General features: G+C 39.8%; 1 protein-coding gene across 11 annotated transcripts in view; it reads left to right on the forward strand.

Moving 5' to 3' along the window:
• Nucleotides 1-24,181, forward strand: part of CDC42BPA (CDC42 binding protein kinase alpha) — a 347,703-nt gene that overhangs the window by 301,794 nt on the left and 21,728 nt on the right. For all 11 annotated transcript variants that reach the window (XM_064594441.1, XM_064594443.1, XM_064594442.1 and 8 more), the window contains 8 exons: nucleotides 10,657-10,762; nucleotides 14,365-14,501; nucleotides 15,182-15,321; nucleotides 16,560-16,641; nucleotides 18,368-18,584; nucleotides 19,419-19,481; nucleotides 20,555-21,148; nucleotides 22,865-22,962. In XM_064594441.1, the coding sequence (XP_064450511.1) occupies nucleotides 10,657-10,762; nucleotides 14,365-14,501; nucleotides 15,182-15,321; nucleotides 16,560-16,641; nucleotides 18,368-18,584; nucleotides 19,419-19,481; nucleotides 20,555-21,148; nucleotides 22,865-22,962 (1,437 nt within the window). The remainder of the gene's footprint in view (nucleotides 1-10,656; nucleotides 10,763-14,364; nucleotides 14,502-15,181; nucleotides 15,322-16,559; nucleotides 16,642-18,367; nucleotides 18,585-19,418; nucleotides 19,482-20,554; nucleotides 21,149-22,864; nucleotides 22,963-24,181) is intronic.

Below are 24,181 nucleotides of genomic sequence, written 5' to 3' on the forward strand. Positions count from 1 at the left end.
TTAAATACAATCTAGGGGCGCCTGGGTGGCTCAGGCATTAGCGTCTGCCTTCGGCTCAGGTCATGATCCCAAGGGTCCGGGGATTGAGCCCCACATTCTCCCTCTCCCACTCCCCCTGCTTATGTTCCCTCTCTCGCTGTCTCTCTCTGTCAAATAAATAAAATCTTAAAAATAAAATTAATAAATACAATCTAAAAACATTTTAATGAAAAATATATGTCGGTGAGTCTCTAGAATCCAGTGAGTAGAGGGTAGAGGATTCTGGGAACTTGGTCTCAGTGGCAGCATGGTTTTTGTATCTCACGGAATCTCCATAAAAACAGACAAACCAACTGGATAGGTATCAAAGCTTAAAAAAACAAACAAACGAAAAACACTACAGATGAGACCTGAACAATAGATGAGAAGATTTTCCCACAAACTCCAAAATACAAACTGATAGGGGGGAAAAAAAGTCATCTATAAGACCCCCCTGCCTCCCCCCGCCCCACCGTGGTATTAAACACTGTGCTAGAGAAAGAGGGATTCATGATAATCCCAGAGTCAGAAAACCACCAGAGCACAAGTATGCACTGCTGGGCATCTCAAGAACAGAAGAAACCGAGAGGATTTTGCAAGCTCCATCCTACAGGTGAGAGAGCAAGGAAGGCAGGATGGTAGGAAGATACAACAGTGCTGCAGTTGTAAGCCCTCGAAACTTGATGGTCAGAACGCCCTTCCAGATCACAGCCCCTGACTAAGGAGGGTCAACAGGGAATGGGTTCAGAATTGAGCGAGACAGGAAAGGAAAGAGAAAGTCCAGATGATTAAGAACAGGGGAGGAAGAGCTCAGAAAGCATGAGGTCATTTTTAAAAATCATTTTATGCTGGGGTGCCTGGATGGCTCAGTCATTGGGCGTCTGCCTTCAGCTCAGGTCATGGTCCCAGGGTCCTGGGATCGAGCCCCGCCTCGGGCTCCGTGCTCTGCGGGAAGCCTGCTTCTCCCTTTCACACTCCCCCTGCTTGTGTTCCCTCTCTCGCTGTGGTTCTCTGTCAAGTGAATAAGATCTTTAAAAAAAAAAAAAATCATTTTATGCAAAGGCATGGAGCTGGGAAAATTACCCTGGCCTACCCCTCCCTCATAGAAGTACAGGAAAAGTCATTTCACTTAAAAATGAGGAAAGTGTTCAGTCAAATCTCACACAAAAAGAGAATAATGTATCTTAAAAAATGAAAGTGTGCCAGAAAGACATAAATATGAAACCAAAAAAACTACAATCAATATTTCAGAAGAAAATAAGGAAATGATAGAAGCTGTGAAACAACAAAAATTAGAAATAGCAAGCCTTAGAAATGAGAGTGTTGGAGAAAGCAGGATTTGAAGACAGGTGACAGAAATCCAGGGAAAGAATTAGAAATTAAGATGAAATATGACTGCAAGAATACAGACTGACCTATAAGGAATTTGGGAGTAAATAAACTCAACAGATCACTTATGTAAATAGAAAAATGGAAAAAAATTTTAATCAAGAAATGAGAAGGGGTGCCTGGGTGGCTCAGTCAGTTAAGTGTCCGACTCTTGATCGTGGGATCAAGCCCCATGTTGGGCTCCATGCTAAGCGCAGAGTCAGCTTAAGGATTCTCCCTCTTCCTCTGCTCCTCCCCCCACTCTCCTGTGCGCTCTCCACCCCACCAAATGAATGCATAAGTCTTTTTTAAAAGAAAAGAAATGAGGGAAGACTAAAAAGGATTTGAGAAAAGTGATGGACAGAAAAGAACAACAAGGAAGGCCAGTATTTATATAATAGGAGTCTCTGATAGAGAACACAAAAGCAACAGAAAATACTAAAATCTGTGTTCAAGAAAATTTTCTAAAATAAAGCAGACTTGAAACTCATCCTACAGAGGCACCCAGCATAGCCAAGAAAATCAACTCTGACAAAAGAAAACACATTCTAGTAAACTCTTGGCCTATAAAGAAAAAAAAATTGGACAAAAGTATAGTAAGTCACTCAAGGGGGAAGAAAAGAATTGAAATTTTCATCAGACTTTTCGATAGCAACACTGCCAGAAAACAATCGGATAACTTTTAAAATGCTCTAGGAAAGTGTGAGTCCAGGTTTTTTCCCCCTTTGTGACTTTGTTTTTGACTACTTTGAGGTATAATTGATATACAAAAAAACTGCACGTAGTTGTAACAATTTGATGAGTTTGAAATGTCAAAGATTTTTAAGAATTTTAGGGTTTTTAAGGAGAGTAAAGCATCCTTCAAAAGTAAAAGCCACAGAGAAGTATTAAGAACATGCAAGAAGTCAAGGAGTGTTGTCCCCAAAAGCCCTTCCTGAGAGATACATTGAGGACAGGCTTCAGATCAACCAGAGTGATAAGGTACCCAACACCTCAAGGAGCAGGAGTGAACAAGGAAGTCTAGAATGAATTGGGTTCAAAGTCCACAAAAAGCACTGTTATAACATCTCTCAAAACCAGACAGTTTACCCCCAACTCAGCAATATGTTTACTTTGTGGAATAACCGAACCAGAGACCACAGATTGAAGGACACCGGGCTCAGTGGTTGGTGAGAGAGACGAGGTGTTGAACTAGGAGTAGTGAGATCTTAAAGAAGTCCACAAACTGAAGGTAAGGCTCCAAACTCCTTTCTCCTGCTTCGCTCCAGAATGTTGGCAGTTGGGTTTATTGCCTCCTCCTTCCCTTCCCTCCCGGGAGGATTTCAGTGGAGTCTCTGAAGAAATTGAATGACCCAGAAAAGACAGATAATGGCAATCAAGATGGCTGGGTCCACATTGATAGTGCGTGTGCACACAGGTGCCCGTGCGCCCCCCCACACAATATAAACCTAAAAACCTTCCAATCAGCTTTTTTACTGACTCACAAATGTGAACAAATTCCCAAGAATCAAGAGACATTTCAGGAAATCCTCTAGCAAAAAGAAGAGATCCAAACAAAAAGATTTCCTACTTTCATTGAAGGAAAAAGAGGCAATACCAAAGCAGAAGGAAACAAAAGGAATAACCAGAAAAACTAGAAGAGTCCTTTGAAATTTAAAAATAGGACAAGCATTTAAAAATTCATTAGATGAGTTGGGACATAAATTTGAGGAAATCTCTTAGAACTTGTTGCGAAAGGATAGATAGAAAATAGAGAAAATGTGAGAAATCAATATCCAAAAAAAAAGAAGTTCTGGTAATATAACAGAAAAAAAGAAAAGGAAGGAAATTGTACAGTATTTAATACAGATGCTTTTGGCAACTAAAGGACATTTCCAGACTGCGGAGTCCCAACAGTTCCCATCACAGTGTACAGATAACAAATACCTCCTCCTGCCCACGTCACTCTGCAGTGTTTCAAGATATCAAGAATATAGAGAACTTTTGTAAACCACCAAAGAGATAAAACATCAGGGGCACCTGGGTGGCTCAGTCAGTTAAGCGCCTGACTGTTGGGTCCAGCTCAGGTCATGATCTCAGGGTCATGAGATCGAGCCCTGTGTTGGGCTCAGTGCTCAACGGGGAGTCTGCTTGAGTTTCTCTGTCCCTCTGCCCCTCCCCCTGCTTGCTCAGGCTTTCTCTCTCTCAAATAAATAAATCTTTAGAAAAAAACACATCACATTCAAATGATTAGGGATTGAAATGGCATCATACTTAACAGCAAAATGGAAAGGACAATTGGAAGGTAAAATGATTGCGAGCTAGAATTTTTGATTCCCTGACAAATGTTTAATCAGTTTAGGGGAAAATAATAGCATTTTCAGAAACTGAAGATCTTCTAAAAGTGTTATCACCTATGCTCTGCTTTCTAAGTAAACTACTAAGAAATAATTTCCACCAAAACAAGGGAGAAGATGAAGAAAGAGAAAGGCATAGGGTCCATAGGAGAGAGAATCGCATATAGATTTATCTAGAGAAAGTGGAGCAGGGAAGCAGAGGGCTCCAGGAGAGACATCTTCAGGTCAATAAACACGAGGTAGAGGAGTCCTGAAGGCTTCCTTCTTCATTGTTTAATCACCTGGTAAATTGATTCAAGGGGATTTTGCCATTCCTTTGGAGGGTCTGGGGATAATTAATGCAAGAGACTAGAAAATTAAGTTTGAAAGAGGGACGGCATCACTAATTTCAGAAAAATCAGAAGATTGCACAAGAAAGATAGAACTATAATATACTTCTCAACTCACTGAGTTATAATTCCAAGGTCATAATAACTTAAATGCTAAATGTAAAATTTATCCCCAGACTGTGCTCTTAACAATATTGAGAACATGAAGGGAGTAGCTGGTGTAACAGTGCCGAGTCCTCCTCTTCCATAATAGGAAGTCAGTATAATGCCTCCAATCAGGAAATAGCAGTATAGGCTTGCTTCCAACCCCCACCCCGCCCTCCCCCCCGTCCAGAAATGTGGAGACACACAAAGAGGCAAACAGCTAGAAGAGCTAAAAGAACTTGCCTCTGGGAAGTATAGCTTGGAGCAGAGGGGCACTTCAGTTTTTATTATAAGCATTGTGATACTGTTTTACTTTTTAAACTGTGTATTTGTATGAGTTAAAATTAAAAACATACATAGAAAATGGGAAATTCTTTTTGATTAGGCAATGAAAATAAGATCTCAAAGGTGAAAATATTGCTGGACTCTATTACATCACAATTAAAGATGCTTGTCCAGCGAAAGCTTTGTTAATGGGGATTAATAGGTGGTGCCTCCTAGTGAAAGATATTTGCAATGTTTAACACCAGAAAGGGATTAATTTCTGGAATATGTAAGAAACTCTTACAACTCTATATGAAAAAGATTAGAAATCCAGTTGAAAAACTGGCAGATGATATGAATAAGTAATTCCCAGAAAACGAAATCCTAATGGTCAACAAGCATGTGAAGAAATGTCCAACCTTATTAGTAAAAAATGAATAATTTAAAAATTATCACTTTATGCTGGAACAAAAAATCCTAAAATTTGTATGGAATCAGAGAAGACCCCGAATCGCCAAGGAAATGTTGAAAAAGAAAAACAAAGCTGGGGGCATCACATTGCCCGATTTCAAGCTATATCACAAAGCTGTGATCACCAAGACAGCATGGTACTGGCACAAAAACAGACATACAGACCAATGGAACAGAATAGAGAACCCAGAAATGGACCCTCAACTCTATGGTCAAATAATCTTTTTTTTTTTTAAAGATTTTATTTATTTATTTGAGAGAGAATGAGAGACAGAGAGCATGAGAGGGAGGAGCGTCAGAGGGAGAAGCAGACTCCCTGCCGAGCAGAGAGCCTGATGCGGGACTCAATCCTGGGACTCCAGGATCATGACCTGAGCCGAAGGCAGTCGCTTAACCAACTGAGCCACCCAGGCACCCCTCAAATAATCTTTGACAAAGCAGGAAAAAACATGCAATGGAAAAAAGACAGTCTCTTCAATAAATGGTGCTGGGAAAATTGGACAGCCACATGCAGAAGAATGAAACTCCACCATTCTCTAACACCATTCACAAAGATAAACTCAAAGTGGATGAAAGACTTCAATGTGAGACAGGAATCCATCAAAATCCTAGAAGAGAACATAGGCAGTAACCTCTTTGACATCGGCCACAGCAACTTCTTTCAAGATACATCTCCAAAAGCTAGTGAAACAAAAGCAAAAATGAACTTTTGGGACTTCATCAAGATAAAAAGCTTCTGCACAGCAAAGGAAACAGCCAACAAAACAAAGAGGCTACCCACAGAATGGGAGAAGATATTTGCAAATGACACTACAGATAAAGGGCTGGTATCCAAGATCTATAAAGAACTTCTCAAACTCAACACCCAAAAAACAAATAATCAAGTCAAAAAGTGGGCAGAAGATATGAAAAGACACTTCTCTGAAGAAGACATACAAATGGCTAACAGACATGTGAAAAAATGTTCATCATCATTAGCCATCAGGGAAATCCAAATCAAAACCACACTGAGATACCACCTTACACCAGTTAGAATGGCAAAAATGGACAGGGAAAGAACAAATGTTGGAGAGGTTGTGGAGAAAGGGGAACCCTCTTACACTGTTGGTGGGAATGCAAGTTAGTACAACCACTTTGGAAAACAGTGTGGAGGTTCCTCAAAAATTGAAAAATAGAGCTACCCTGTGACCCAGCAATTGCACTACTGGGTATTTACCCCAAAGACACAGATGTAGTGAAAAGAAGGGCCATATGCACCCCAATGTTCAGAGCAGCAATGTCCGCAATAGCCAAACTGTGGAAGGAGCCGAGATGCCCTTCGACAGATGAATGGTTAAAGAAGATGTGGTCCATATATACAATGGAATATTACTCAGCCATCAGAAAAGATGAATACCCAACTTTTACATCAACATGGATGGGACTGGAGGAGATTATGCTAAGTGAAATAAGTCAAGCAGAGAAAGTCAATTATATGGTTTCACTTATTTGTGGAACATAAGGAATAACATGGAGGACATTAGGAGAAGGAAGGGAAAAATGGGCGGGGGGAATTGGAGGGAGAGATGAACCATGAGAGACTATGGACCTGAGAAACAAACAGGGTTTTAGAGGGGGGGGGGGGGGGATTGGTTAGCCTGGTGATGGGTATTAAGGAGGGCACGTACTGCATGGAGCACTGAGTGTTATACGAAAACAATGGATCGTGGATCACTACATCAAAAACTAATGATGTATTGTATGGTGACTAACATAACATCAGAAAATTTTTTTAAAAATTTACAACAGGGAAAAAAAATTATCACTTTATACTCACCAGATTGTCAAAAATTAAGTAAGGTAACGTGAAGGACATGAAGAAACAGGCAGCTGCACACACAGGTAGTGGAAGTATAAACACATACATCCATTCTGGAGAGCAACATGGCATTGTGGAGTGGACAGACATTTATTGCTACAAAGCGTACCAGGGAGTTGGAAATGGGGGAAAGATGGGTAACATGTGGCTGATGTGTGCTCCTGGGTACTCACATATACTAGAAACACACTCAAACTATCTAATTTACAGGGATATATACATACCCAAGGACCCGTATAAATCCTGTTAGACTGGGTGCCAGATCTCATGGGGAAGGATGGAGAGTGGATAATCAGGGATGAATGGAAAAAGCAGTAAGGCAAAATAAAACCAGAGTGGGGCCTCCGCCAAGCTCTGTGATGATATTTCATGGACTAAATTTTTTTTTCTTTCAAATAAGAAGCACCACAAAACCTTCTTTTTTTTTTTTTAATGTTTTATTTATTTATTCATGAAAGTCAGAGAGAGAGAGAGAGGCAGAGGGAGAAGCAGCCTTCCTGCCTAGCAGGGAGCCCAATGTGGGACTCGATCCCAGGACCCTGGGATCATGACCTGAGCCGAAGGCAGACGCTTAACCATCTGAGCCACCCAGGCACCCTCATGGACTAAAAATTAACTCAGCTTTGTGTACCTAAGTTTCCTCCCCGAAAATAAAATTTACTTCATGTTTTTTAAAAGATGGAATGAATCTACAGGGACACCTGGGCAGTTAAGCGTCTGCCTTCAACTCAGGTCATGATCTCACGGTCCTGGGACTGAGCCCCATGTCGGGCTCTCTGCTCAGCGGGAGCCTTTTTCTCCCTCTCCCTGCCGCTTCTCCTGCTTGTGTTCTCTGTCTCTCTCTGTCAAATAAATAAAATCTTAAAAAAAAAAAAATTACAAAAAAACCTTTAAAAAAATCTTAAGATGGAGTGAATCTACAATTATATCAAAATAATTGAAAGTGTTTAAAAGAAAAAGCATTTTTAAAAATTTATTTTAAAAGAAAGGTTTGTATGAGGTAAAGACTTCTTGTCATTTATCAGTGGTAAAATTCTCGTTATCAACAGTGAGGTTTTAAGCTTTTACCAGGGGTCGTAATTGGTTCTGCTGTGTTCTCACAGCTTCTGTTAAAGACCTTTTATCTTCTCCAGTGATAGCTTAAGTCCACAACACAGACAAAATTAGAATAGAGAAGAGCCCTTCTTTCTGTCTACCTCTTTAAATGTTGAGTTTATAGTTAATTCTCAGTTTACTCCAAACTGTCACATAATCTAAAACTCTAATTTGGGTCCATGCTTTAGGTTTAATGCCCCTTTTCCTAGACTTTTCTTCTTTTTCTCCTCCTCAAATTACCCTTGGGGGAAGTATTAGAAATCAAATACTGACCCGGAGGCAGAAAGGGGATCTTAGAAAAGTCAGAAGCCAGGTACTCTGGACCCTAGGAGTGGATCCAAGTATCTTTCTGTTACTGTTCCTCTCTCCTCCACCAAAAACAAATAAATCCAAAATCCTAGTGTTTTGTCTAGAGGTCAGTGCCATCAGAATCATGATCTTTAATTATGTTCTATTTTATACTGTCCTTCGTTGAGATCAGTGAAACATGGACCCCTTACTCTTTAGTAGTACCTCCCACCCCCTCCCATGGTTTAATCAGCACCTACCAGTTGGTTGCCTGGTCAGTTAAATAATACTCTGCAAAAACATTTTTCTTTCCCAGCATAATCAGTTAAAATTATGACATCCTGAGTAGATCTCTGGGGGGGGGGGGGGGGGAAAGGTATGTAATATGTTTTGTCAATGATTTCTTGGGTATTGTCAAGAATTACTGTTAACGTTTGTTGTGGCTACCGTTATTATTACTGATATTCCAGACCTGTCGGTTATCCCTTAGAAGAAAGAAGGAAGTTACCTCCCTTAAGCAGTTGATCAGTTCTCTTGTTGTGATAAAAGCCTCCAGAGCGAATCAGTAAACTAACTTTGCATCTTTTGCCATAATTTTGAACAATTGAAAAAATGCTAAAAAATTTGCCCTGGATAGTCCTCAAAGAGCAAAAAGTAAGAGTAAAACTTGGTATACAGGAGAAATACTGAGCAAGATTTTATATGATATTAACAAATTAGGTACTTGTATTTTTATCACAGGCATGGAGGCCCCTAGTCTTGACCTTTGCCTTGTGTAGTTTTGGGGGGTTTTTTTAGGAGCATATTCTACATGTTTCTAAATGATCAAACTCTGAGAGATGGCAGAATCAGGCAGATGTGGGCTTGAATTTTAACTCTACCATGAATTGTATATCCATGAGTAACTGAGTCTCATCTCCTTTATCTGCATGAGGAAATATTACCTGTCTTTACAGGGGTATTGTCTCCATTAAATGAGATGATGCATGTGGAGTACCGGCACAATGTCCCCTCGTTGGTTGGGGCTCAGGGCACACGGGAGCAATTTTACAGTTAGTCTGAGGGTGGTCTCTGTTCCAGATGTGGTAGAGTCAGATCCTAGTCCTGCTTTGAAGCTTTTGTGGGGTATAAATCATATATCCCAATTGAGAAGAGTAGAATTTATTTTTAACTTAAATTTTAAAGCTTTGAATAGTCCCTTTAGGTTTTTTTTAAGATTTTATTTATTTATTTTGGGGGGCGTGGCAAAGGGAGAGGGAGAGAATCTCAAGCAGACTCCATGCTGAGTGCAGAGCCTGACATGGGGCTCAGTCTCACGACCCTGAGATCATGAGCTGAGCCAAAATCAAGAGTCGGATGCTTAATCGACTGAGCCACCCAGGCACCCCTGAAGAGTCCTTTTAGTTTTTTATTATAAGTTAGTCTCAACTAAAACACTACTACTACTTCATAACAGCATGTCATCAGAATTCACATATTATTGGAATAGAGTTCTTACTAGTTTAAATCAATCACACATACAAAATAAGTAATTAGCCAAATTTGTTTTCAAAAGTAAGTAACTATGTTCTGAATGCTTACTCTACGCCAGCACTGTTCGAAAGGCTTTTTTTATGTTCACATACTCATTTAACCACCCCATGAAGTAGATACTGTTATTGATCCTATTTTATAGAAAGAGGAAAGTAAGACACAGAGAAGTTAAGTAATGTGTCCCTAGGCTCACACAGTAGAGTAGAAGAACAGTTAATACAATTCATTTGTTATTAAAACATTCTAAGAGTTAATTTGGAAAGGAGAGGATATCCTGGAGAGCTGCAGCCTACATGGACTTACCACCAGATAGGACAAACAAGACTTAGAGAACTTTACTGGGTTTGCAACAAGAAGTTTCGGGCTGCCATCTGTCTCTAGAATAATATGGGTGTATGTTTGTCTATTGAAGGGTAATACCACCTGCTTCCATAGGAGGAAACCGATTCATTAAGCATATTCTTTGTTCTTGGTCCTAGAGAATAAAATTACTTGATATATAGCCAGGACAAGAATTTTCAGTTACTCTTTGTTCTTCCTAAGAAGTTATAAAAGCATATTAAATTTCTCTATTTGTAGAGGTACAAATATGTAACAGTTCACTTAACTCTTTGCTGAAGAATAATTTGAAGAATTTCTAAAACTCCTGAATCAAAATCTGAGCAAAAATAAAAAGCTACAGTTCATAACTTTTCAAATGGCATTCAAGAGCAATTAATTACCATATAACTTCTTACATTATTTTTAGCTTAACCTAGCTCTATATTGCCTAATAAAAATATGCAAAGAGCGTAAATTACAGAAAGATGTGAGAAATGAAAATAATTCATTGCACTTCTATTTAGAAAACATCCTAGTAGATCGCGTGGCATCCAGAGATTTACATTACAGAAATCCTTTAAATAATTGTTTTTAGTAATTGGTGTATGTTTTTTATCCCTTTGTTTTGCAGCGCAAGACCCATCAGTTTTTTGTCAAATCTTTCACTACCCCTACCAGATGTCACCAGTGCACCTCTCTGATGGTGGGTTTGATAAGACAGGGCTGTTCCTGTGAAGGTAAGAACAAAATAGCAGGAGAGTGTGACATTAGAGTCCTAGCGTTGGCTTCCTAACTGTAATCACGTAACTGTATTCCCCATCCGACTCTTGGTTTATGGCTCAGGTCATGATCTCACAATATATAAGTGTCTGCTTGTTCTGCTTTTTTCTGATAACAGGAGTACAGATAATAAAGCAAGCACTTGCTACATGTTGAACAGGGGAGAAACTGGATGGCCCCTAGAAACATTTTTCAGGGGAGACCTCTGTCAGTGTGGCTCATTCATCTTTGTTTCGTTTTGCGGGTGAATTTGTGGTTCTGGGAAAGCGTTAAGCTGAGTGACAGAAGACATAAAAGTTATCCTTGAATCTGTTCATTTAACTCTCACCTTGCTTAATTTCTCTAATAAGAGAAATCATTCTTCAGAAGTAGGCAGTTCAGTATCTTTTCAGAAATATTAAGTGTCTGCCACTTTGCCTCAGAAAGATATTTTATTCCCAGTATTCGTATCAGTGGATTTTCCCTACCGCTCATTGACTCATTGATTCATCCATCATGTGTTCATGGAATGCCTGTCCTGTACTTCTAGACACCATGATGTAGTTGGGGATGGGGAGAAGACTGAGAGCCTGCCCTCGAGGAGCTCACATTCTGAGAGATGAGAGATCAGGGGTCATTTGAACAGAAAACAAAGTATATTTGTCTGGGCACCATTTTATTTTTCCTAAGACTTCTGAAATGAAAATGATTTAAATAATTATAATGGGATACACTGTTTGGGAATAGTTTGGGAATACACTTTTTTTAATCAAATCAAATTTATCACTGTAACAATGCCTTATGTATCATTTACTGATCTATCTTATGAGAAAGATAAAATAGTTGCTAGTTCAAATTCTAATATGAGTTTCCATTTCTTAGCCTTTAGGGTTGGAAGGGACTTTGCAGGGATGGTCATCAGTGCACATCAGAAGCAGGTGTTCCCCTTGTAGAATGTGCTTGTAGTTTGTATTTGGTCACTTTGAATCAAGGGGCTGTTAATGGCATCTTAAGGCAGTGCATTCTATGTCCGATTAGCTCTCACAGCCAAAGTAGAAGCTCCAGATTGCATCATCCCAGCTAGTTGTGTAGATGCATGGGTTTAGAGCCAAAGCAAATGGTCTAGGGTGAAAAGTAGATTTGAGAGTTATGAGCATACAGAGTGATGAAGGGGAATGGCGTTTTCCAGGAAACACACAGAGTGAAAAGAGAGCAAGTATGAGGACGGAGCCTTAGGAAACAGCTCAGGGGAGGTGAAAGGTAAAGACAGCAAAGTAATCTGAAAAAGGAACAACCTGTGTCATTGACTGGGAAGGTGTGATGGAAGCCAAAGGAGAGAATTTGTACAGTTTTTAAGCCTTGTCCCATTTTGGATTTAGCCAGTACTTATAAGTGTCACTTTTAGGGGCATCTGAGGCCATCATCTGGATGGCTCAATCGGTTAAGCATCCGACTCTTGGTTTATGGCTCAGGTCATGATCTCAGGGTCCTGGGATCAAGCCCTGTATTGGGCTCCACGCTCAGTGGGGAGTCTGCTTCAGGATTCTCTCTCTCTCTCTCTCCACCCCTCCCCCAGCTCTGTCTCTAAAATAAATAAATCTTTAAAAGAATAAAATACAAATAAAAATAAATGTCATTTTAAAATCTGTTTATCAGAAAGAATCCTGGATAGGTACCTGGTGTTAGGTCCCTTATCATTTCTTATGCATCAGAATCATTTGCAATTACATGGTAGGGGTTTTTGAGATCTCCCAAGCCCCTTTCTAGAGTCTCACATCATGAAATTGTACGTTTCTTTCCTGAAGACCCTTTTTCTTTTTTAAAGTTTCTTTTTTTTTTTTTAAGATTTTATTTATTTATTTGATAGAAGGAGACACAGCGAGAGAGGGAACACAAGCAGGGGGAGTGGGAAAGGGAGAAGCAGGCTTCCCATGGAGCAGGGAGCCTGATGCGGGGCTCGATCCCAGGACCTGGGACCATGACCTGAGCTGAAGGCAGACGCCCAACAACTGAGCCACCCAGGCACCCCTTTCCTGAAGACTCTTAGTACCCTGCCCTGTACACTGTGGGGACACATTAGACCCTGCCCAGGCTTTCATAAATGTTATGGTAATGTGGTTACAGCCTCCAAAGATTCCTATCATTTTAATTTCTTCCTGGTTGATTGAAGTTAGATCCTGTATAGGACAATTATTTTGTTGCTTCCTCTGCTTTTGGAGGTGAGATTTTTGCCTAATTAGTAAAACAAATTATAACTTGTTAGACACTCTACAAGTGAACGAGATGTCTTACAGAAATTTGGTAGTTTTGACAGTCAGTACTAGTTCATCTTGCCCCTCTGGCGGTTTCATAATGCCTATCAGTGGTGTATGATACATTTTCCCATGTGCATGCATTCCCTGATGGTATCCCTTCAGGTCCTCTCTTAATCTTTCCCAAATATTCTCCAGGACTGACCCTTAGAGTAGGAATTGTCTAGATGAATATTCTTAGTCTACAGCCCCTTCCAACAAGTTTGTTTGTTTTAAATATTTTACTTTTTTTTTTTAAGATTTTATTTATTTATTTTAGAGAGAGAGAGAGTGAGTGGAGGGAGGGACAGAGGGCGAGAGAGAATCTCAAGCAGACTCCCTGCTGAATGCAGAGCCCGGTATGGGGCTCAATCCCACGACCCTGAGATTATGACCTGAGCTGAAATCAGGAGTTGGAGGCTTAACCAACTGAGCCACCCAGGCACCCCCTAAATATTTTAATTGTCATCCAACCAAGTCTCGGTGAAACTTATACATTTATTTTTGTTTATCCTGTTTCTTGGAGTCTCAAGTTCATCATACGTGTATCAGGTAGAGGTATCATGGCAGCATTGTTGGTAGGGTGGGCTCTGAGCCCGACTGCCTGGGTTTGAATTCTAGCAATGCCACTTATGAGTCCTGTGACCCAGGGCAAGTCCATCATAAATAGGAGTAGCTGTACCTCTCTTAGATTGTTACAGAGAAATGTACTCAATAAAGTTGACCGTTATTATGATCTTAGTCATAGCTGAAGTATCTATAATGATATTAACAAATCCTAAAGTTTACCCGTGATTTATACATTTTTAATCATTAAACAATTTCATTTTCAAAAAGAGGGATTGGTAAAGTTTGCCAGATACTGCAAAGATGTCAGGTAATTTCATGTCCATTAGTGACTCTGGCAAGAGAAACTTTCAGGGCAGATACCAAGTTGCAGTGAGACGAAGAGTTAGAACTCTAGAAACTACTTTTTGGAATGCCAAGTTTAAATCAACTGTTGTATTCACAAGCTTAGATTTTTTTTTTCCTATGTATTGGCTGCTCTTGATTACTAATATTAACACAAAACAATATTACAATAATAAAAATCTTTACAATTTCTCATTGAAATTCTTATTAGTAAGCAAATGAATCGGCTCCCCAAATGACAAAACAGTTCTTTAAAACAAAGCCACAGATAAGCATTCATCTACTATAGCCCCTTGTATGTAATGAGTGCTCAGTGAATTATCTTTTTGTAAAAGTGAATTTTTATTGAACATTGTTTTTTTTCCCCCCTTCAAAAGTGTGTGGATTTTCATGTCATATAACTTGTGTAAACAAAGCTCCAACTGCTTGTCCAGTCCCGCCTGAGCAGACAAAAGGGCCTCTGGGGATAGACCCGCAGAAGGGAATAGGAACAGCATATGAAGGTCATGTCAGGGTAAGTCTGATTAGGTTGGGTTTAGATTAATCTTTTGAGGTTGATTAATGACTGAAAATAAAGTCCAGTCGTCTTACAAACATACTTCTTGCCAGAAAAATAGGCGAATAAAATTCATCTAATAATTTTATTTCATCCAGAGTGATTTGAAAACAAAAACCTGGCCTTTGCTTGGAAATAAATTCCAAAATGTCTACGGTTTTCTGTACTGTCCGTATCTTGTAACGAACAGATGTTGGAATCTCCCTAAAGGAGTCTTTGGCACCTGGTCTTCCTGGAGATGCAGTGTATGCCTATGACATGTGAGATGTTATCAGGGGGTATTCTTACTTGTAATCCTGAATAGCATTTAAAGTGTAAGCTACATTTCATCATACTCCCAAATTTGACTTTTATGCTACTAAGAAAGAAATCCATGAATGTTATTTTAATGAATTATTAGTGAAAGTTAAAATGGTTTAAAATTTTTTAGAATAAAAAGTCATATAATATTTGAAGAATGTATTCTTACAGTTTCTCATGTTATCAGTGGTCTGTGTGTTCCATCTGCACTTGACCCCCCCAGAGCGGCAGACTTAGGACACGTGTACATTATCTTTAGGTTTCCATCGTGCAGTTACATAGGTAACTGAGGGGGCTGTGACTAACATTTTAGTTTGAGTTGTTTCTGTTTCCTGAAGATCCCAAAGCCAGCTGGAGTGAAGAAAGGATGGCAAAGAGCACTGGCTGTGGTTTGTGACTTTAAACTCTTCCTATACGATGTTGCGGAAGGAAAAGCGTCTCAGCCCAGTGTCGTGGTCAGTCAGGTGATTGACATGAGGTAAGCTTTCAAAAGTGAAAATATTTGTGTCTTTATGACATAGGAATAAAAAAGTGTCTGGTTTTTCATCTGATTACATTGCCATATTTTTATTTAAATCTGATTTCATATTAATAATCTAACTTACTAATATTGCCAGAGTAATGTAATTAAAACCAGGAAGCAAGGTGTCATTATAGGACAGGTTGATGTGTGTTGAGTGAGTGAGTTGGGGTTCGGACTTAGGGAAAAGAAGCTAATGTTCGAATCCAAAAGACCAGCATAAAGATGGCTGAGGTGACGAAGGCCTAATACGTGGTCTTGTCACCTGAAGGTATAGATCGTAAATCCAGTGCAAGGAAAAATATCCCAGAATCAGATAGGTTCTTGGAGTATGTAATGAGCCGGGAAACATTTGAATGAGTCCACCTCTTGAATATTTCTGGTCTCACTCTTTAGGCCCTTCCCCTGCCCTGTGGAGTACTCTCCTTTACCTCTTCTTGTAACTCCTGCGCTCCCTTGGGGTGACTTATGAGCCCCCAGAGCTTCAGCTGTCACCTCTATGCTGATGACTCCCACACAGGCCTCCCTCCAGCTCTTTCTCCAGCACTCAGAACAAGCAAACGCTTGTGCCATGGTGCACGCTGGCATTTTATACCAGCACCTTAGACACATCCTCTTCCCCTCAGATACAGAATGTGAGGAGATAGGTGCAGGAAACATTAGCAACGAAAGTCTGACAGAGCCTGCTCAGGGAATTGCTATAGAAAGACAGGGAGAAGAAGCAGAGACGAGACTAAGGCGTCAAGTCTTCAAGACCAAGAGAATGATGGCACTAAGAATTAGGAAGTCACAAGGAGTAAATTATTGTGGAGGAATTCTGTTTCAGGTGTTGACAGAAGAGTGAAATGTCAGATATGGTATGTTGTGAGCTCGTGAGCTGTGTTGCGGGAGGCAAGAGGGTGCCTTGTTCTGGAGGGTTCCGATCCCTCGTCTGCATGTACGGGTACTGGCCTTGCAGCTGGAGGCAGCAGCTGTTGCTAGCCCTGTGTAATTGCCACTGCTAAGTTACCTCTTATAAATTCCTCTGGGCACCATCAATTACAGTGGCGAAAAAAATCAATTTTTTTTTAATTCAATTTGAATGTTTTGTGCAATGAAGTTTTGAGGATTGTCCCATGTGTGTTATTTGGATGCACACCCTAAACACAACATACACACCGCATACACTGACTTTTAATGTTGCATTTTTCCTTCAGGGATGAAGAATTTTCTGTGAGTTCAGTCTTGGCTTCTGATGTTATTCATGCAAGTCGAAAAGATATACCCTGCATATTCAGAGTGAGTATGTGCACTGTAATTTGATCACTGAATTATGTGTTCTTAGTGAATATATATTTTGTCTCTTTATATAGATCATAAACTTACTAGGAAATAGTAAATCCTATATTCCTTAATGTGTTTTGTATCATCCAGTACTTGAATGTATAGACAATTAGTGCTAAGTAAATATTTTATTAGTAAAAGACCTGTAGAAAGTGTGAATATTTGGCTTCTAAAATAGTTTCATGTTGGGTGATACTTTTGAGCCACAATTCACATTCCAAATAAATATACCACATGGAAAATTGAGTAAGTGTGAGGTTTATCAAGTTTTTGGAAAATAGAGGTTTCTTTTTAAAATCTCATTTAAAAAATTAATGTTTTATTTCTATTGCTTTGTAATAACTACCTCAAAACTTAGTGGCTTAAACCAGTAATGATTTATTTTTTACCATACTGTGGGTCAGCTATCCAGTTTGAGTGGGGTTGAGTAGGGTCACTCCTGTGGCTACATTCGGCTCATTTGGGGCTGGAATATCCAAAATAACCTTGCTTCCATATCTGGGGCCTTGCTGCTGGCTGTCAGGCTGGGCGATCTCTGCTCTCTTTGTGAACTTTCTCCATGTGGTCTCTCATTCAGTCATCCAGCTGAGCTCTACAGGGCTGGCCTCCAAGAGAACAAAAGAAGCTGCCAGGCCTCTCTTTTAAGGACCAGGCCAAAACAGACATAACTCCCATGCATTCTGTTGGTCAGAGCATGTCACGAGGCCAGCCTGGATTTAAGGGGAGAGGAAATAGACTCCAGAGCTTGATGAGAAAAATAGAATTCCATAGAAAGAATTGTTGGTAGCCATCTTTGGAGGCTGTCTGCCCTACTACAGGGGGATCTTGAACTGGTAAATTAAGACAATAGATGTTTAAAAAAAAAAAAAAAAGCCCACTGCCCTAATGTTATGCCCGTATGCTGAGTGTCTATGAATCTTGTATCTAAGAAAGGTCACCAAGGGAGCCTAAAGAGGCCCACTTGCCTAAAGCTGATTCACATAGTGGGATTTTATGGTCACTGCTGCCTTTAAGAAGGGATCCGTATATATAAAGTTTAAGTCTGTTCTGATTGTAAGTGCTATTTGTATAGTGATAAATCTTCATGTAAATACCAACTCAAGTGATCTGATCTTCTCTAAAATAATGTGAGTTATGTTATGAAGTAACGGAGTGTTATTGCTGACTTTTTAAAACAAGTTGAAAATCGGTTTGGTGTAGTGCTTCTGAGCATGGACCCAGGATCCCAGTCTGGTGGGACATCCTTGGAGACCGTGAGTCTCTGCGCCAGAGTATTTTCATATGTAAAATCAGGATATGATAGCAATACCTGTCTCATACTTGTAACATGCTCCGATCACTGCTCAGAGATTGCTCAGTAAATGTCAGCTGCTGTTGATGTATGAGTATGGGTCATGCATTTCTCAGTGATGGCATTCTGGCATTTTATAGCAAAGAAAATAAAAAATGGTTACTAACATTTAAAATGGTATCTAGATAGATAGCGGTATATGCTACCTCTGCTTTGTCATGAATTCTAATGTGAAGACTAGTTATTCTCTGTTTAGGAGAGCTGACCTCTGGTAAAGGTGTCATCTGATGAATGCTCATTTTGTCAGCCAGAGTCTGGTCAACTAGCATCAGCATGAAACCAGTGTGGAGGCTGTCTGTTTTCTAACATAGGCTGATTAAACTATCCTAGGTCACGGCTTCCCAGCTCTCAGCGTCTGACAGCAGGTGTTCGGTCCTGATGCTCGCGGAGAGCGAGAGCGAGAGGAACAAGTGGGTGGGCATGCTCAGTGAGCTGCACAAGATTTTGAAGAAAAGCAAATTCAGAGACCGCTCAGTCTATGTTCCCAAGGAGGCTTATGACAGCACTCTGCCCCTCATTAAAACAACCCAGGCAGCTGCAATCATAGGTACGGACTTGCCCCGTTGACCGTGTTACCATAGTTGTTGACTAACCTACTGTGTGAGCAGGGCTGGCTTGCAGCTGGGAACCCCCAGTGTCCAGCATGGCGTGTGTTGTGCCCTGAATGCGCAGGAAATGCCTACTGAGTGAGCGAGGCCATTGAGAGCTATGTTTTCCAGTAAATGAGAATAAGTACACTTTCCAAGTGTGTTTTCTTCTGAAAAAGCAACGGTGCTGAAGATTAACCTATTAACGATCTATTTTCTGCTGTGTGACTTAGAACAAGTTGTTTAACTTCTTAAAGCATAAGTTTCCTAGGTAAGATACAGGTTCCAGTTACCTCGCAGAAGTGATGAGGAGGTTTCAGGAAGGCGGGACATGTGACACGGGACACCCTGCATATCAAATGCCCTCAAGAAATGGCGGTGTCTGTATCTGGAGGTTTACATTTTTGTCTGTACACATCCAACTCTTTTGTTACTTTCTAGTCAATAAAAGCTAGTGAGTAGGGTCCAAGTGCCTTCCACAATTTTCCCTCCCAAAACAAGAAATAGAACTAGACCCAGGGTGCTTAACAAACTAGGTTTTTAATTTTTTTCACCCTTTATTGAATAAACATTTACTTCTTTTTGTAAGAATGGATATACTTTCTAATGATTGTTCCATTTAAAAAGACATGAGGTAACATTTACCACTGTAATCTGAAAGGAGATTTAATAGCACAAATTGTTATTGCTATTTTAAGTTACTTATTTCAGTTTTTTGCACCAAATTTCTTTATTATCTGTTTGTTCTATTAGTTTTACATAGTTTTACCTATTCATATTTATGTCTTCCATAGATCACGAAAGGATAGCGCTGGGCAATGAAGAAGGGTTGTTTGTTGTTCACGTCACCAAAGATGGTAAGAGAAAAGTTAATTATTGCAGAGTAACTTTCAACCATATTGTTAGACAAACCTAAACTCTAGATTCTAAATTCTAAGAAGAGCACGATTTGCTCTTATGCATTCTGTAATTGAAATTTTCCACACCTAATTGGATATGTTTATAAATCAAGATACTTTTAATATTCTTTAATCCTCCTGAGGTCTTAAACTTGCAAGAATGTGTTTTGTTTCTTTTGTCATTCATTTAACAGCTCTGCGGCACAAACTCAGGTTGCATGCCTAAAGATAGATGTGAAAGATACAGCTTGATTTGTTCATTGCTCTGTTAGTGCTTGAAGAGGTAGCAGTCATTAAAATGTGTTCATGTGGGGGTGTTTTTCCCCACACTTAATACAACAGATTTTTTTCCAGGGAGAAATTAAATACTGAGTGAAATAAAAAGGAACCAATTTGCTAGTGTCCTGTCTTCAGATCAAGAGAGATCATGGGAAAACAATGCATTTAAACTACATCTGTTTGTTACCCGTAGAGATACCTTCAGGGGCACCTGGGTGGCTCAGTTGGTTAAACGTCTGACTCTTGGCTTCAGCTCAGGTCATGATCTCAGGATCCTGGGATGGAACCCCTGAGCCTGGAGCCTGCTTGAGATTCTCTTTCCCTCTGCCCCTCTCCCTTGCTTCTGCATGCACATGCATATGTGCACTCTCTCTCCCTGGGAAAAAAAAAGAAAGAAAGAAATATCTTCAGTGAAATATACCTTAAAATAGCACCATGGTAAAGTTCCTGAGAACTTAGTGCCAGTAAAAAGGTTTTTCCTACAGATGTAGCATGCTTTATCACATAGGGATCCTTTGCCTTGGTTGCCAGAAATCGTGGTGCTGAATTTAACACCTCACTGTAGGTGTATGCAGTTGCCTTATAATGGATATAATTATCTTCCTCTTTCTCCATATGATTTGGATTTCTTATTTTTCTGTGTGTATCTTTGTCTTTATTATAAGTTGACATACCATTTTGAGTATAATTGGGATACGATTAGTAAATAAAACATTATTCTGCATTTGATTTATTATCATTTCTTTGCATAGAAATTATTAGAGTTGGTGACAATAAGAAGATACATCAGATTGAACTCATTCCAAATGATCAGCTTGTCGCTGTGATCTCAGGACGAAATCGTCATGTGCGACTTTTTCCCATGTCAGCTTTGGACGGACGAGAGACTGATTTTTATAAGCTGGCAGAAACTAAAGGGTGTCAGTCCATAACTTCTGGCAAAGTGTGCCATGGAGCTCTCACATGCCTGTGTGTGGCTATGAAAAGGCAGGTCCTTTGTTATGAACTATTTCAGAGCAAGACCCGTCACAGAAAATTTAAGGAAATTCAAGTGCCATATAATGTGCAATGGATGGCGATCTTCAGTGAACAACTCTGCGTGGGATTCCAGTCGGGATTCCTCAGATACCCCTTGAATGGGGAAGGAAGTCCGTACAGCATGCTCCATTCAAATGACCACACACTATCGTTTATTGCACATCAGCCGATGGATGCCATCTGTGCAGTTGAGATCTCCAGTAAAGAGTATCTGCTGTGTTTTAACAGCATCGGGGTATACACCGACTGCCAGGGCCGGAGATCGAGACAGCAGGAACTGATGTGGCCAGCAAATCCTTCCTTTTGTTGTAAGAGTCTCTTATTTTGGCTGTTTTACCTTTTTGTTTCTTTCCTTTTCCTTCCACCTCATCTCCTAAATATATTCACTCTTAATAACAGGTGGTTTTTTAAAGTCACCCTTAAGGTTTTGCCCAAGTGTCAATTATGTTGTTTAATTATGTGAAGTAACTACCATAGTTAGACCTCGGCCAGCAGGCTTGACATTACCTTGTACCTAGTTGAAGCTAATCTTTCTATGGAATATTTTACTTAAGTGGATTTTTAACCCATGTTATATTTTGAAGTAACTCTAAACAGTTATCTTCATGGTTCCCCAAAATACAGTGCTTGTGAGCGTTAACAGCTCATGAGACTTACTCTGGAGAAGTAGTTACTAAGTGAATTATTTAATCAGTTATGTAAAGGTATAATGCACCATCTGTAAGAAGTGTTTCTCTGTTTTATATTTTTATCTAGATAGATAGATATTTGAGATTGCCTGTTGCACTCTTTCGAGAAATATTAAGACATTAATAAATTATTGGATACTCATTACATGCCATCTCACTAGGATAAAGATAGAGAGCTCAGCTCAATAGGCAATTTTCCCCTGCTGGTGCAGAGTGGGAAGTAGGGAAGATTCATGACAAGCGAGAAGTTGCATTGGATTCTAAGTGCTCTGTAGCATAAGTACCAAGTTCTGGAGAGGCTGGTGGGAGGAGTGTCTGACCCCATGTGCTTTGTTTTTAGTGGAAGATACTTGAACATGCTTGAATCCTGAACTGGGGAACTAGGGAAAGGTTGACTGTGTGGTAAATACAGGAAATAGAGTAAGATACCCACGGAGGCCAGAGAGGATGGAATTCAGAACACAGGGGGAAGGATTTGGGGCCAGAGGCGTGAAATCTCCTCCACTGGAACCAGGTAGGAGGAGTGATGGGCAGGATACAGTTGAGTGTAAAAGTTTAGTGGGAGAAAAGTTGGGAAGGCCATACATGCTTATTACAGAAAAGTTAGAAAATCTAGATTAAAAAAAAGAAAGAAAAATACTTGTAATTCTACCCACCCATACCTAACTATTCTTAAAGTTTTGTTTCTTCTAAAATACGTACTCTTATCTGTGGTGTCCTATGTAGAATAAGGACTGTTTGGTAACCTGGTCAGGTAATAATTCCAAGTATTACTTCTGATACGGAATCAGAATATCTGGCTTTTATGAATAGCTCGGCCAGGGATGTAAAACGCGACGTCAGCTTAGGTCAACCATCTCATCTCTTCTTGCTTGTGCACCGTCTGTCGTTGTTCATTCTTCCAGTAAGTGGTTTTGAACATTTACCCCATTCACGTGCCTGTGTCAGGTGTGTGATCCTATGTTCATAGATGTGATGGCAGGTCTCACCTAAAGATTGCTTTGTAAGTATCTTAACTGGTTTAGGAATCAAATACTTTTTTAAAAAATGTAATGACATCCCTTTATAGAACTTGTATTGGAGAAGGGAATATTCTGCCGTCTGTGTTAGCAGAATCCTTATGTATTAAAGTGGCCGTCTGACCCGCAGCATGTCCTCTGCTCATTTATGACATGTTCTGTCTGCCTCAAAAATGTTTTGAAGTGGCTACTACGTGAACACAGTAGGATTTGGGTGGGATTGTGCTCTACAATTATTTAGCATAGATCTTTCAAAATGTTTGGGGTTTACAAGTTAGAAGTAATTAGCCACTGTTCCCTCCTTCCCTTCTTGCAGGTTACAATGCACCATATCTCTCGGTGTACAGTGAAAACGCGGTTGATATCTTCGACGTGAACTCTATGGAATGGATTCAGACTCTCCCACTCAAAAAGGTAATTTCATGTGAAAATATGGGCTAAGCACACTAATGAGTGTAGTCAAACACTAATGAGTGTATTCAAACACTAAGGAGTGTAGTCAAACACTAATAGTTGGCTATTTTTCACTATTCAGGCATTTTCTGGCAGTCGGTAATTTGGGGTTTCGCTAAGAGGAGAAACACTAGAAACAAAAGTCAAGCTGGTTAATTTTGTAGGTGAATTCAACACCATACTCTTTTTATCACATTTAGTTTCACTGTATCAATAGGAGTATTGTCATAACAAGCAACTAGAATCTATACCCAACTTAAAATGCCAGTGTCGTCTTCTACTTCAGGAGCTCTGAGGGAGGAGAAGGCTGTCATTTCTTTTTTGTAACTGCTTTTCACATTATGGGATGCAGGCTCTAATCCTGAGACAGCTCTCACACGCTAGAAAGGTGGTTAAACTTAGAACCAAAACTGTTTAAGCATCTCATGATTAAAACACAAAGGCTTTATATATTCCTAATAAAACATGATTTTCCCTTTAATATCTCCCTATGATAACAGAAGGGAATTTTATAGGTATACAATGACTGTTTTGCATACGAGAAGACTAATAGTTTCATACAGATATATGTAGCTTGTATCATCGGTTAGGGGGCAGGTGTAAAGGAATAGGTACCAGAAAGTAGCCAACGTCCTATTTTGAAGTCTGCCCCGATCTTAAAGCACATCAGCAATGAAAACTCTTGTAAATACTCCCACTTTATGTACAATGCACCTACAATATGGCCCTTTGGTTTGTATATTTGGGTTGATTGCGTTTAGTTTTCTGTTTTATTTTTATCATGTGAATTTTATAATGTATATGAAAGAATGTGACCTTTATGAAGCATAATAATTAACTGCTGACTCATGAACCCACCTCCTAACTTTAGGGCCAGAACATGACCAATATCACTGCCTCTACCGGTGTCCTTTTCCTTTATCCCATACCCCTGCCCCTCCCCAGAGAGGGAATGTTATAGGTATCGTTGCTTTGCTTTTCTTAAAATACAGATTTTGGGGGGGGGGGGCTGCATATTTAAATATTCTTAAACAGTTGTTTCATTTGTACTGTTGAGTTTTGCTTGCTTTTGAGCTTTATGAAAATGTTACATGTGTGTCATCTACCTTGCTTTCTGCATGCATAGTTCAAGATTCACCCTTGTTGTTACACGTGCTATGTGTAGCTCATTGCTTTTCAC

This window comes from Mirounga angustirostris, unplaced genomic scaffold, assembly GCF_029215605.1.
Source record: "Mirounga angustirostris isolate CCGP_5_RB_7025 unplaced genomic scaffold, mMirAng1.0.hap1 SCAF_6, whole genome shotgun sequence".
NCBI classification, from domain to species: domain Eukaryota; kingdom Metazoa; phylum Chordata; class Mammalia; order Carnivora; family Phocidae; genus Mirounga; species Mirounga angustirostris.